Here is a 13446-nt window from a genome sequence, read left to right on the forward strand (position 1 = left end):
ACTCGAAAATTTCAACTCTTCCTTTTTCACAAGATCAGCTCGATATTTTCAGCTCTGTGTTTCAAGCTCTGTGTTTCCAGCTCTATATTTCCAGCTCTATATTTCCAGCTCTGTGTTTCCAGCTCTGTGTTTCCAGCTCTGTGTTTCCAGCTCTATGTTTCCAGCTCTGTGTTTCCAGCTCTGTGTGTCCAGCTCTGTGTTTCCAGCTCTGTGTTTCCAGCTCTGTGTTTCCAGCTCTGTGTTTCCAGCTCTATATTTCCAGCTCTGTGTTTCCAGCTCTGTGTTTCCAGCTCTGTGTTTCCAGCTCTATATTTCCAGCTCTGTGTTTCCAGCTCTGTGTTTCCAGCTCTGTGTTTCCAGCTCTGTGTTTCCAGCTCTGTGTTTCCAGCTCTATGTTTCCAGCTCTGTGTTTCCAGCTCTGTGTTTCCAGCTCTGTGTTTCCAGCTCTGTGTTTCCAGCTCTGTCTTGTTGTCTGAGCTTCTGTGCAGATAAATGAGCGTCTCATCAGTGGAGTCAGTGCAGCGTGACAGAAGGATGTTGTAAAGTGAAGCGATTAAACGGCAGCAAACAAATAAAACAAATACATCTGAGGTGATTTAGTTTGGAAGAACGTGAGCGACTCAGTCGACCTCTAACGACACACTGGATGATAATGAGGATAATGAAGAGGACACAGAGATGATGAGGATGAGAGGATGAAGGTTATCTGAGCTTAATTTCTGCTTTAAGCTTAATCTGCAGTGTTTCAGCTGCTCCAGTGTTTCAGCTGCTCCAGTGTTTCAGCTGCTCCAGTGTGTCAGCTGCTCCAGTGTTTCAGCTGCTCCAGTGTGTCAGCTGCTCCAGTGTTTCAGCTGCTCCAGTGTTTCAGCTGCTCCAGTGTGTCAGCTGCTCCAGTGTTTCAGCTGCTCCAGTGTTTCATCTGCTCCAGTGTTTCGGCTGCTGCAGTCTTTCAGCTGCTGCAGTGTTTCAGCTGCTCCAGTGTTTCAGCTGCTCCAGTGTTTCAGCTGTTACAGTGTTTCAGCTGCTCCAGTGTGTCAGCTGCTCCAGTGTTTCATCTGCTCCAGTGTTTCGGCTGCTGCAGTCTTTCAGCTGCTGCAGTGTTTCAGCTGCTCCAGTGTGTCAGCTGCTCCAGTGTTTCAGCTGCTCCAGTGTTTCAGCTGCTCCAGTGTTTCAGCTGTTACAGTGTTTCAGCTGCTCCAGTGTGTCAGCTGCTCCAGTGTTTCAGCTGTTACAGTGTTTCAGCTGCTCCAGTGTTTCAGCTGCTCCAGTGTTTCAGCTGTTACAGTGTTTCAGCTGCTCCAGTGTGTCAGCTGCTCCAGTGTTTCAGCTGTTACAGTGTTTCAGCTGCTCCAGTGTTTCAGCTGCTCCAGTGTTTCAGCTGTTACAGTGTTTCAGCTGCTCCAGTGTTTCAACTGCTCCAGTGTTTCAGCTGCTCCAGTGTTTCAGCTGTTCCAGTGTTTCAGCTGTTACAGTGTTTCAGCTGCTCCAGTGTTTCAACTGCTCCAGTGTTTCAGCTGCTCCAGTGTTTCAGCTGTTCCAGTGTTTCAGCTGCTCCAGTGTGTCAGCTGCTCCAGTGTTTCAGCTGCTCCAGTGTTTCAGCTGCTCCAGTGTGTCAGCTGCTCCAGTGTTTCAGCTCCAGTGTGTCAGCTGCTCCAGTGTTTCAGCTGCTCCGGTGTTTCAGCTGCTCCAGTGTTTCAGCTGCAGTGTTTCAGCTGCTCCAGTGTTTCATCTGCTCCAGTGTTTCAGCTGCTCCAGTGTTTCAGCTGCTCCAGTGTGTCAGCTTCACTGTTTTTTTTTAAGCTGCTGCAGTGTTTCAGCTGCTCCAGTGTTTCAGCTTCACTGTTTTTTTTTAAGCTGCTGCAGTGTTTCAGCTGCTCCAGTGTGTCAGCTGCTGCAGTGTTTCAGCTGCAGTGTTTCAGCTGCTCCAGTGTGTCAGCTGCTCCAGTGTGTCAGCTGCTCCAGTGTTTCAGCTGCAGTGTTTCAGCTGCTCCAGTGTGTCAGCTGCTCCAGTGTTTCAGCTGCTGCAGTGTTTCAGCTGCTCCAGTGTTTCAGCTGCTGCAGTGTTTCAGCTGCTCCAGTGTTTCAGCTGCAGTGTTTCAGCTGCAGTGTAGCAAACATCATCACAGCCTCAGTAATAGCTTTAGTTTCCATGGACTCTGAAGGCAACACCTCGACAACACTCTCACTCTGCCACGTTAACGTTTGACTCCTGACTTTGGCTCTTGATTGGATTTTAATTAAATCTGCTGCTTCAACCACAGACTCCTCCCCCTCCTTGTTTATCAGGGGAGAAAGGAGTGGAGGAGGATGTTTATCACTGGGATCTTCACTGGGATCGTCTGCTCTCAGTGAAGCTGATGTTTGCTGATGAACAAAGTGATGCAGGTTAAATCTGTGTTTCTCTCATCACTTCACTGATAACAACCAACAGTTTCTCCCTGAGCTGCTGCTGCTGCTGCTGCTGCTGCTGCTGCTGCTGCTTCACAGTGTGAGCTGAATGATAACAAAGCTCTGAGTGTTTCCCAGAACTTTTACTTTGTTGCCGGTAAATAAAACTGTAATATCTTAATAAGACAAAGTTAGATATTTTTCCTGAAATGAGATTTGTTTTACTCGATTATTTTTCTTTTTAGAGCAAAAATCGTGTTTTACAGTCACAGTCACTGACATTCTTAAATTCAGTTCAAGTAAAGAAATAAACATTTGTTACATGACAGAATTTAAAGGAACATTCCGTTGTGAAAGTGTAGAAACCTGAGTCTCCAGAGGAAAGTGAAATAAGCCTCTGAACCGTCTGGACGTTTAATCAGGTAGCGGTCCGTGTGTGTGTGTGTGTGTGGGGTCAGGAGGGGTCAGGAGGGGGCGCTGTCTTCAGCAGCAGCAGCAGAATGTGTCTGCTGTCGGCCGCTCCTCTCGTCTCAGTCTCAGGAGGAAACTGAAGAAACAGCAGAGAATCTCTTTTTACTCTGACCTCAGGGTCAAACCTATTTAACTGCTCGTCCACTCAGAGGCTTCACTCCACCCCCCCACCCCCCCTCACCCCCGAGACCTGCGCTGAAATGGACTCACCCATCCATTTCATTTAAACCTGAATTAGCCTCAGCGCTAATTTTACACTTTAGCTTTAATAAGAAATGACTGAGTGACAGAAACTTAACCTTTACACTCTAATAACTCTTTACTATTATTACTAGAATGATTATAATTATGAATAATATTATCATTATCATTATGAATAACAAACCGGTTTAAACCAACATTTAATCTCTAATGTGACACACACACACACACACACACTGTTGTTGTGCTCAGTGATGTGTGTAATAGATCACAGTTTTAAGCAAACGTGACATTAAAAATCACACATTTCTGCAGAAATATAAAAATACACAAAGCACAAAGTGAAACTTTCAGATTTTGCTCTCAGAGAGTTGAATATTTCCAGGTGAAGTGAAAAGATGAGTTAGAATCACCTGTTTGATAAAATGTTAAATCCTGTTTGTTACAGGAAATGAAACTTTTCTGAGGGAAACTTCACAACATTCACTGTATCTCCTCCTCCTCCTCCTCCTCCTCCTCCTCCTCCTCCTCCTCCTCCACATTAATGTTCCGTGCTGCAGTATTTGACTGGTTTGTCCTAACATAAAAGTCATTACACATCTGTCCACAGCTGCTCACATTTACACTCACAAACTGCCAATTAAACTCACTTCCCTGGGTAAAAGCAGCGTAAAGTACATTACAGAGCACAACTCCACAGGAGTCTCTGCAGGAGAAAGTCATTCCCTCCACTCGCTGCTTTCCTTAATTACATTTTCACCACTCTGTATCGTCTTCTCCTGACTCTCTCTCTGTGTGTGTGTGTGTGTGTGACTCTCACTCATGCCCTGCAGCTGCAGCTGCTCACACACTTACACTGCAGCACTTTCTCATCACCTGCTTTTATTCAATTACAAAGAGCAGTCGTCATTAAGGCCACTGAGTGTCTTCACTTTCCACACAAACTCAGAGGTTGTGTGTCACCTCTATGTGTGTGTGTGTGTGTTTGTCACACGACTGTTCAACAGTTCACACGTGGCAGGTGACGTACTCACAGCACCACCGTGTACACACCAAACCTCAGTGAGAAAAGCACTGATTTTCACTTGTGTCACTGACTTACATCATAATGAAGGATTTTAAATGTCACATTTAGTGATGGAGGCAGCAGTGTGTGTGTGTGTGTGTGTGTGTGTGTGGGAGAGTGAGTGTTTTACAAACTTCCCTTTACACAAAGAAAAGTCTGTAACAGTGAGATAAAGACGTGATCGTGTCTTTTGCTCTTTTTTAATTAAAATGATGATAAATTCAAGAAAAAACTGAGCCAGTTTATTTGAGTGTAATACGTTTTTCCACAGGCATCATTTCCCTGAAATATTTGTTTTTGCAGCTTCTGTTTTTCTTAACTAAAGTTTTTGAACTCATTATTTATTAAGTTTTTTCAACAAGAAAATGACAACACACTGAAACAGCTGAACTAAAGAAAACAAGAACCACATTTACTCTGAGGTATCGTTGCTTTGTACTAAAGTACAGGTGCAGTGTTTACCCTGTGTGTGTGTGTGTGTGTGTGTGTGTGTGTGTGTAATTTCCTTTTTCAGTTTTCTGAGCTCTTTGTTTCCCTGAAGTTTCTCGACTCTTCAGGTGAAATGGAGGTGAAAGATCTTCTCACTAGTTACTGGTTAATCTGTCCTAACTAACCAGTTCAAACACACATTAAACCACTGTATTTAACTGTATGTCGTCATAAACTATTATTATTTATGACTTATTTCATCCTCGCGCTGAAACATTTTTATTATCTTCACTTTCTTCAGTTTAAATTTTCAGGTGCTTCTTTTATTTCTATACAAATGAAGCCGCCTCGTGTTTGCCTGTCAGGGATTAAAGTCTCATGCAGAGATTACTGATCATTGACTCCACCCCTCTCACCTGTTTCCTGTCCATTAAAACATCATAAATGATAATAGAGTCTCGTCCTGAGAGGCTGAACGTTGAGGAGAGGATTATTAATCACATCCATGGACTGAACCATGATAAATCTGAGCATATGCAGCCTCCAGATTATTGATTTGACTTTAGCTCTAAGACAATCATAAGACACTGTCAGCTGTGTGTTAGCACATATTGACATGCATGAGATGAAGTATAGGCTAAAGGCAGAAGAAGGAGAAAGTCTTTCTGCTGCTTTTCTCCTGTGTTCTCTCTCTGTCGCGTTGTGTCGTTGGCCGTGAAACTCAAGGCTTTTAATCAGCGCTGAAGAAGTTTCACTTCACCTGCTGCTGCAAATCCTTCACTCCTTTACAACCTCAACATAGAGTTCACTGTCGGGAATCATCTTCTTATCGTCACGCTCACATTTTAGAAACGGCTGCAATAAAACCTCATCACCTCATCACCTCATCACCTCATCCTCACAAACGTACTGCTGCCGCTGCTGCTGTTACTGCTGCTGCTTCTGCTGGTGCTGCCGCTGCTGCTGCTGCTGCTGCTGCTGCTGCTGCTGCTGCTGTATAAGCAGCAGAGACATATTGCACATGAAGTGTTGTAAGAAGTATTTGTAATTGCATAAATGATGGATGGTGACAGTGGGCTCATAGAATGAGTCCATTTCCAGTCTGTTGGTTCAGAGTGTTTGACACTCTGAGGGATGAAGTGTGGAGTTTGAGGGCAGCTGACAGGAATGATTGTGCTGGATTATCTAGTGTAGTATGTCGCAGGTGTTCCATGGAGTTACTTGGATTAAAAGCGAGGGCTTGTAATTGTCCTGAACTAAAACTGGACGTTTGTCCTAGTTCAGCTGAACAAATGTCTCAAATGTCTCTAATGTCTTAAAATCAGCCCTGGCTTATCTGGAGACTCACACTGGAACAGAATGAATGAATGAGAACATATTCATGTATTCATCACAGTTGTTCTGCTCTGTAATGTTTCATGTTTCATGTGTGTGTGTTTTTTGTTCTTTTGTTCCAGAATAACTCATCATGGAAACCTCAGTCCTGTCAGGAGTGTCACTGTTACAGCGACGTGGTCGTCTGCACGCACACACACTGTCCTAACCCACAGTGTGACTATCAGAGGGTAACACACACACACACACACACACACTGTCCTAACCCACAGTGTGACTATCAGAGGGTAACACACACACACACACACACACTGTCCTAACCCACAGTGTGACTATCAGAGGGTAACACACACACACACACACACACACACACACACTGTCCTAACCCACAGTGTGACTATCAGAGGGTAACACACACACACACACACACACACACACACACACTGTCCTAACCCACAGTGTGACTATCAGAGGGTAACACACACACACACACACACACACACACACACACACACTGTCCTAACCCACAGTGTGACTATCAGAGGGTAACACACACACACACACACACTGTCCTAACCCACAGTGTGACTATCAGAGGGTAACACACACACACACACACTGTCCTAACCCACAGTGTGACTATCAGAGGGTAACACACACACACACACACACACACACACACACACACACACACACTGTCCTAACCCACAGTGTGACTATCAGAGGGTAACACACACACACACGCACACACACTGTCCTAACCCACAGTGTGACTATCAGAGGGTAACACACACACACACACACACACACTGTCCTAACCCACAGTGTGACTATCAGAGGGTAACACACACACACACACACACACTGTCCTAACCCACAGTGTGACTATCAGAGGGTAACACACACACACACACACACACACTGTCCTAACCCACAGTGTGACTATCAGAGGGTAACACACACACACACACACACACACTGTCCTAACCCACAGTGTGACTATCAGAGGGTAACACACACACACACACACACACTGTCCTAACCCACAGTGTGACTATCAGAGGGTAACACACACACACACACACACACACTGTCCTAACCCACAGTGTGACTATCAGAGGGTAACACACACACACACACACACACACTGTCCTAACCCACAGTGTGACTATCAGAGGGTAACACACACACACACACACACACACACACACACACACTGTCCTAACCCACAGTGTGACTATCAGAGGGTAACACACACACACACACACTGTCCTAACCCACAGTGTGACTATCAGAGGGTAACACACACACACACACACACACTGTCCTAACCCACAGTGTGACTATCAGAGGGTAACACACACACACACACACACACACACACACACTGTCCTAACCCACAGTGTGACTATCAGAGGGTAACACACACACACACACACACACGCACTGTCCTAACCCACAGTGTGACTATCAGAGGGTAACACACACACTGTCCTAACCCACAGTGTGACTATCAGACGGTAACACACACACACACACACACACTGTCCTAACCCACAGTGTGACTATCAGAGGGTAACACACACACACACACACACTGTCCTAACCCACAGTGTGACTATCAGAGGGTAACACACACACACACACACACACACACACTGTCCTAACCCACAGTGTGACTATCAGAGGGTAACACACACACACACACACACACACACACTGTCCTAACCCACAGTGTGACTATCAGAGGGTAACACACACACACACACACACTGTCCTAACCCACAGTGTGACTATCAGACGGTAACACACACACACACACACACACACACTGTCCTAACCCACAGTGTGACTATCAGAGGGTAACACACACACACACACACACACACACTGTCCTAACCCACAGTGTGACTATCAGAGGGTAACACACACACACACACACACACACACTGTCCTAACCCACAGTGTGACTATCAGAGGGTAACACATGCACACGCACACACACACACACACACTGTCCTAACCCACAGTGTGACTATCAGAGGGTAACACATGCACACGCACACACACACACACACTGTCCTAACCCACAGTGTGACTATCAGAGGGTAACACACGCACACACGCACACACACTGTCCTAACCCACAGTGTGACTATCAGAGGGTAACACACACACACACACACACACACTGTCCTAACCCACAGTGTGACTATCAGAGGGTAACACACACACACACACACACACTGTCCTAACCCACAGTGTGACTATCAGAGGGTAACACACACACACACACACACACTGTCCTAACCCACAGTGTGACTATCAGAGGGTAACACACACACACACACACACACACTGTCCTAACCCACAGTGTGACTATCAGAGGGTAACACACACACACACACACACACACACACACACACACTGTCCTAACCCACAGTGTGACTATCAGAGGGTAACACACACACACACACACTGTCCTAACCCACAGTGTGACTATCAGAGGGTAACACACACACACACACACTGTCCTAACCCACAGTGTGACTATCAGAGGGTAACACACACACACACACACACACACACACACACACTGTCCTAACCCACAGTGTGACTATCAGAGGGTAACACACACACACACGCACTGTCCTAACCCACAGTGTGACTATCAGAGGGTAACACACACACACACACTGTCCTAACCCACAGTGTGACTATCAGACGGTAACACACACACACACACACACACTGTCCTAACCCACAGTGTGACTATCAGAGGGTAACACACACACACACACACACTGTCCTAACCCACAGTGTGACTATCAGAGGGTAACACACACACACACACACACTGTCCTAACCCACAGTGTGACTATCAGAGGGTAACACACACACACACACACACACACACTGTCCTAACCCACAGTGTGACTATCAGAGGGTAACACACACACACACACACACACACACTGTCCTAACCCACAGTGTGACTATCAGAGGGTAACACATGCACACGCACACACACACACACACACTGTCCTAACCCACAGTGTGACTATCAGAGGGTAACACATGCACACGCACACACACACACACACACTGTCCTAACCCACAGTGTGACTATCAGAGGGTAACACATGCACGCACACACACACACACACACACAGAGTGTGTAAGTGCGTCACGATTTCCCGGGCTTCCGGTGAAAATCACGACCAAACGCTGGAATAGTTTCAGTTTTCCCATAAACGTCGTGTTGTGGATGAAGAATGCGGGAAAGGCGTTTCTTTTCTTTTGGAATGATGAAGTTGAAACGTTTGCGGTGAAGCTAACGAGCTTATCTAAAGTGGTGAGTAACGAGCTGTTAGCTTTGCTGTTAGCTTTGCTGTTAGCAACCTCACACTCAGGTTCATGAAAGCTGACTGTGATGCCGGTCACATTCAGTAGCTAACTTATTATTTTAATAAACCACTTTAATAAGTTGTTGTTGTTGTTGTTGTTGTTGTAATGGGAGAAAAGTAAGTTAGTCGAATCTCTTCCTGACAGGTTTTTTGAATGTGCTATTAGCATTCGCTAGGTGTTCCTAATAAACTGGCAACCAAGTGTCTCTGATACAAATGCACTATAATGTTTGAATTTAGATCTTAGGTGTAGCCTAGTGTTAAACCAGAGTAAGTTAATCATTTCTTACACTGTTATATGGAAATATTTGATTATTAAATAATAATAGTATCATAACCTCTCCTTTTGATTTAACCTAGTGTCCTTTATTATAAATACACGTCTGAGTGTGATTAATTTTAATCGTGGTCAGGTTTACCTGTGTTAGCACTGGGTAATATGGCTTATGGGTATTAGCTCAATATTGTTGGGTTATAATCAAATATCAAGATATTGTCCTGATATAAACCTGGACATGGGCTGTTTCTCTGACCGTATTCCTTTCCTTTGACAATTTAAAAATATTTTTGGCTGTTTAGAAATATATAAATATTTTTATGAAAGATATTAAATAAGTTGTGCTGGGATGTTAAAATCACTCCTTTTCTCTGTGGACTTTGGTGTGGCAGAGTGAGTGGTCTGTCTCACAGTGAGGTAAAGACGTGATCATATTCTTAAGAGACCAAGATATAGATTTTATGAGGTAAGTGTTTGTACCTCAAACAGCCACACTCATGAAAGCCTACATAACCTTTTAAGTTTTATACATGTTTTCTATATTCAGTGGTGAAGATTCATTCTGTAGTTTCAGTGTGACATAAGAGGAGCTGCTGCTTCATCCACTGTAGACATGGAAGTTTTACACACAGAATCAGAAATGTACTTTAAAAACCAAAGAGCTCCATCTGTTCAGATATTTCAGATACTTATTTTTGTGATATCTTATTCTTGCAACCTTCACCTTGAACAGAGGATCATTTCCATGGCCCATTTAAAGTCTCGTCTTTGTGCCCTGGTCTGTGTCGCTCAGCTTCTGTGTGGTCCAGTCTGCAGACTGCTGTGTTTAATTTGCCAAAACGACAAGTGTTAGTTCCAGTCTACCTGTTTGGCTCATTTAAATTCCCATGGACATATTTGCAAAACTGGTTTTATTTTCCTACACCGTCTGTTTGCTCGCTCCTCCCCTCATGCTTCATCTTAGTGTGTGTCACCGGCCTCGTTTAGTGCAGTTAAATCAAACCCTGGTCTGTATTGTTATCGTTCCTCACTGATGTGGACGCAACTATATCAACTCAGATACTAACAACACTAAATCATAGCTGTGGTCTTACCTGCAGCTGCCCAAGGTTTTACCGGCGTTTCATAGCGTAGACACACTCTGGTACTGGATGATCTTCTGTAGGTTTAGTTTTAACAAAGTCATATGAACAGACATACTGAACAACTTATATTAATCAATATTTAAAATAATGGACAGATTAATCAATATTTAAAATAATGGACAGATTAATCAATATTGAAAATGGTCGACAGATTAATCAATATAGAAATTATTGTTAGTTGCAAGTCTAAGCTCTATACACATCTGCTGACAGAAAATGCTAAACCAGAAGTCTTGTGCAACATCTGCTTACTTTTAAAAAAAAAATTTAAATAAAAAAATTAAGCCACGTATCAAATTTCCATCATGTGCAGACCAACGAAGCGTATTATTAGGTGTGAACACAACCTTAAATATGACTTTAAACGTGCAGACACGGCATCAAGTTGAACACTGAGTGTCTAATAAATTCAAGTAATCTAGAATGTTAATTAAAAACTCGCCATCATCACAGTCGCGTACAGCAGTGTGACCCTCCATTAAAAGTGCTCTTAAAGAAGTGAGTCCTTGTCACCTTTACACTGTGATTAAAGACCATCAGAGTTTTTCATCATCTGTGTGTTCCTGCTCAAGGGCTTTTCTTTGAAATCTACTGCCTTTATCTACCAGCTCTTGTTCCTCATCAGCCTCTCTGTTTTTTTCATTTATTTTATTTATCTTAATATATCTGTAATGTTCCATACTCTGCCACAGACCAGTGAGTCAGCAAACAGCCCTAATATATTTGTCGCTTAGAATAGTACATTATTACAATGCATACGAGATGTTTAACTTCTTCTTCACGGTGAAGGTATCATGCTGTAAATATTCCAATCCAATCCATCTTTATTTAGGTAGCACTTTTTAAAGAAACTGCAGAGTATGCAGAATATAAAACACTTATAAAAATAAATGATAATAGAATATGATAACGACTTAAAAAGACCGATTTAAAAACAACAACAACACAACAATGAGAAGACAAACACACCACTCTCATTCTGTATTAAAAAACAAACCCAGGAAGTGACAGTATCATGGTCATGCATTAATATCATGCATGTTATTGTTTGTTATATGTTGTTGTTATTGTTGTGAAGTGGTGGGTTTTCCCTACCAAAGTAAAGTAAACTGTCAGCTACAGACAGGGACCGTCTACAAATTTGACAAAAATTATTTTATAGCTACACTGTGTTATGGTGATGATATGAACTAATATTCTGAAAAAAGATAAATAAAAAATGTGTTTTCCTTCTAAAAAAGTGTTGCAATATAAGTCTACAATGATTTTATAGCTGCCCTGTGTTATGGTGATGATATGAACTAATATTCTGAAAAAAGATAAATAAAAAATGTGTTTTCCTTCTAAAAAAGTGTTGCAATATAAGTCTACAATGATTTTATAGCTACACTGTGTTATGGTGATGATATGAACTCATATTCTGAACGAAAAAAGTGTGTTTTCTTTTCTTAAAAGATGTTGAAGTATATTCTACATGAGTAGTGATTTTATAGGCACTGCTCTGTATTATGGTGATGATATGAACTTCTCAGAAATGATGAAAAAAGAATATATTTTTCCAATACTACCCTATAGATATATTGCACTATAATGTACAGGAGACTAATCAAGTGCCATTTTAGAGACACTACATTTTATGATGAAGATATTGAACATTTGCTTTGTCAGTGTTGCAATTTTTATTCAAGATATTGGCTCATATCATCGCCATGATACAGTGTAGTGTCTCTAAAATAACAACACACTTCATTAGTCTCCTCTAGATTATAGTGCAGCAGTACATATTTATAGTACAATGCATACAACATACTTGTTCATACTTTCTTACAATTTGTATTCATAATATTGCTTAATATGATCGCCATAGTACCGTGTATTATGTACTAAATTCCTGTAGACTTCATGTATCTTCTGTAAATTATACTACAGCACCTACTGAATACTGAAAGTATGTTTTTACCAAGTAGGTGTTGTAGTATAATGTACAGGACACTAATAATGAAGTATGGAGCCATTTAAAACCACTATAGTGTATATTATAGGGAAGATATTGCACATTTGCTTTGTTGATGATGCAATTCTGCTGCTCAGTCTGATGAAAGTATATATACATACTGTATACAGCATATGGTCACCTCCCAGGCACCGTAGTTGAGAGAGCAGAGGGAGCAGAGGGACTGAAACATGTGAAGATGAAATATTCAGGACAAATGATGAGAATATGAGCGTCAGTGTGTTATTACTGTGTTCTGGCCGGAGGATCTTTTCCCCCTGTTTTAAAGTTGTTGTTTTTTGTGTTGTTTTGATTAATGAGGAGCTGAAAGAACAAGATAAACTCCTTGGTTTATTCATGTCAGACCTCTTCCTGTGTCTCTGCTCACTTTATTTTTCCACCTACTCATGATTTATACATTTAATCGTGTCATTTGTCGTTTGCTGTTGTTTCATTGTGTTTCTATTCAGGTTTTCTCTTTTGTTCTCTTTATCAGTTGACACAGGACATTCAGTAAAACTGTTCAGGGGTTGTTTTCTCTCCCCTCACACATAAAGATATTCCTCCCTCTGATTTCTGTCTGTGTTGAATATCACCTGTATCCACTCATTTGTTTCCACGTTTCCGATTTTCTTCCTGCCTCGCATTCGACCTCAATCTGTTCCTGTAGGAAACGTGTCTGCATTGTAATTCCCTCTGCCTGCTGCTGCTGCTTGCTGCTGCTGCTGCTGCTG

General features: G+C 42.6%; 1 protein-coding gene across 1 annotated transcript in view; it reads left to right on the forward strand.

Moving 5' to 3' along the window:
- Positions 1-9754, forward strand: part of LOC131463858 (collagen alpha-1(III) chain-like) — a 44396-nt gene extending 34642 nt beyond the window's left edge. The window contains exons 3-4 of the mRNA XM_058635915.1: positions 6013-6115; positions 9711-9754. Coding sequence (XP_058491898.1) covers positions 6013-6115; positions 9711-9754 — 147 coding nt within the window. The remainder of the gene's footprint in view (positions 1-6012; positions 6116-9710) is intronic.
- Positions 9755-13446: the final 3692 nt, after the last annotated feature.

This window comes from Solea solea, chromosome 8 (genome assembly GCF_958295425.1).
Source record: "Solea solea chromosome 8, fSolSol10.1, whole genome shotgun sequence".
NCBI classification, from domain to species: Eukaryota; Metazoa; Chordata; class Actinopteri; order Pleuronectiformes; family Soleidae; genus Solea; species Solea solea.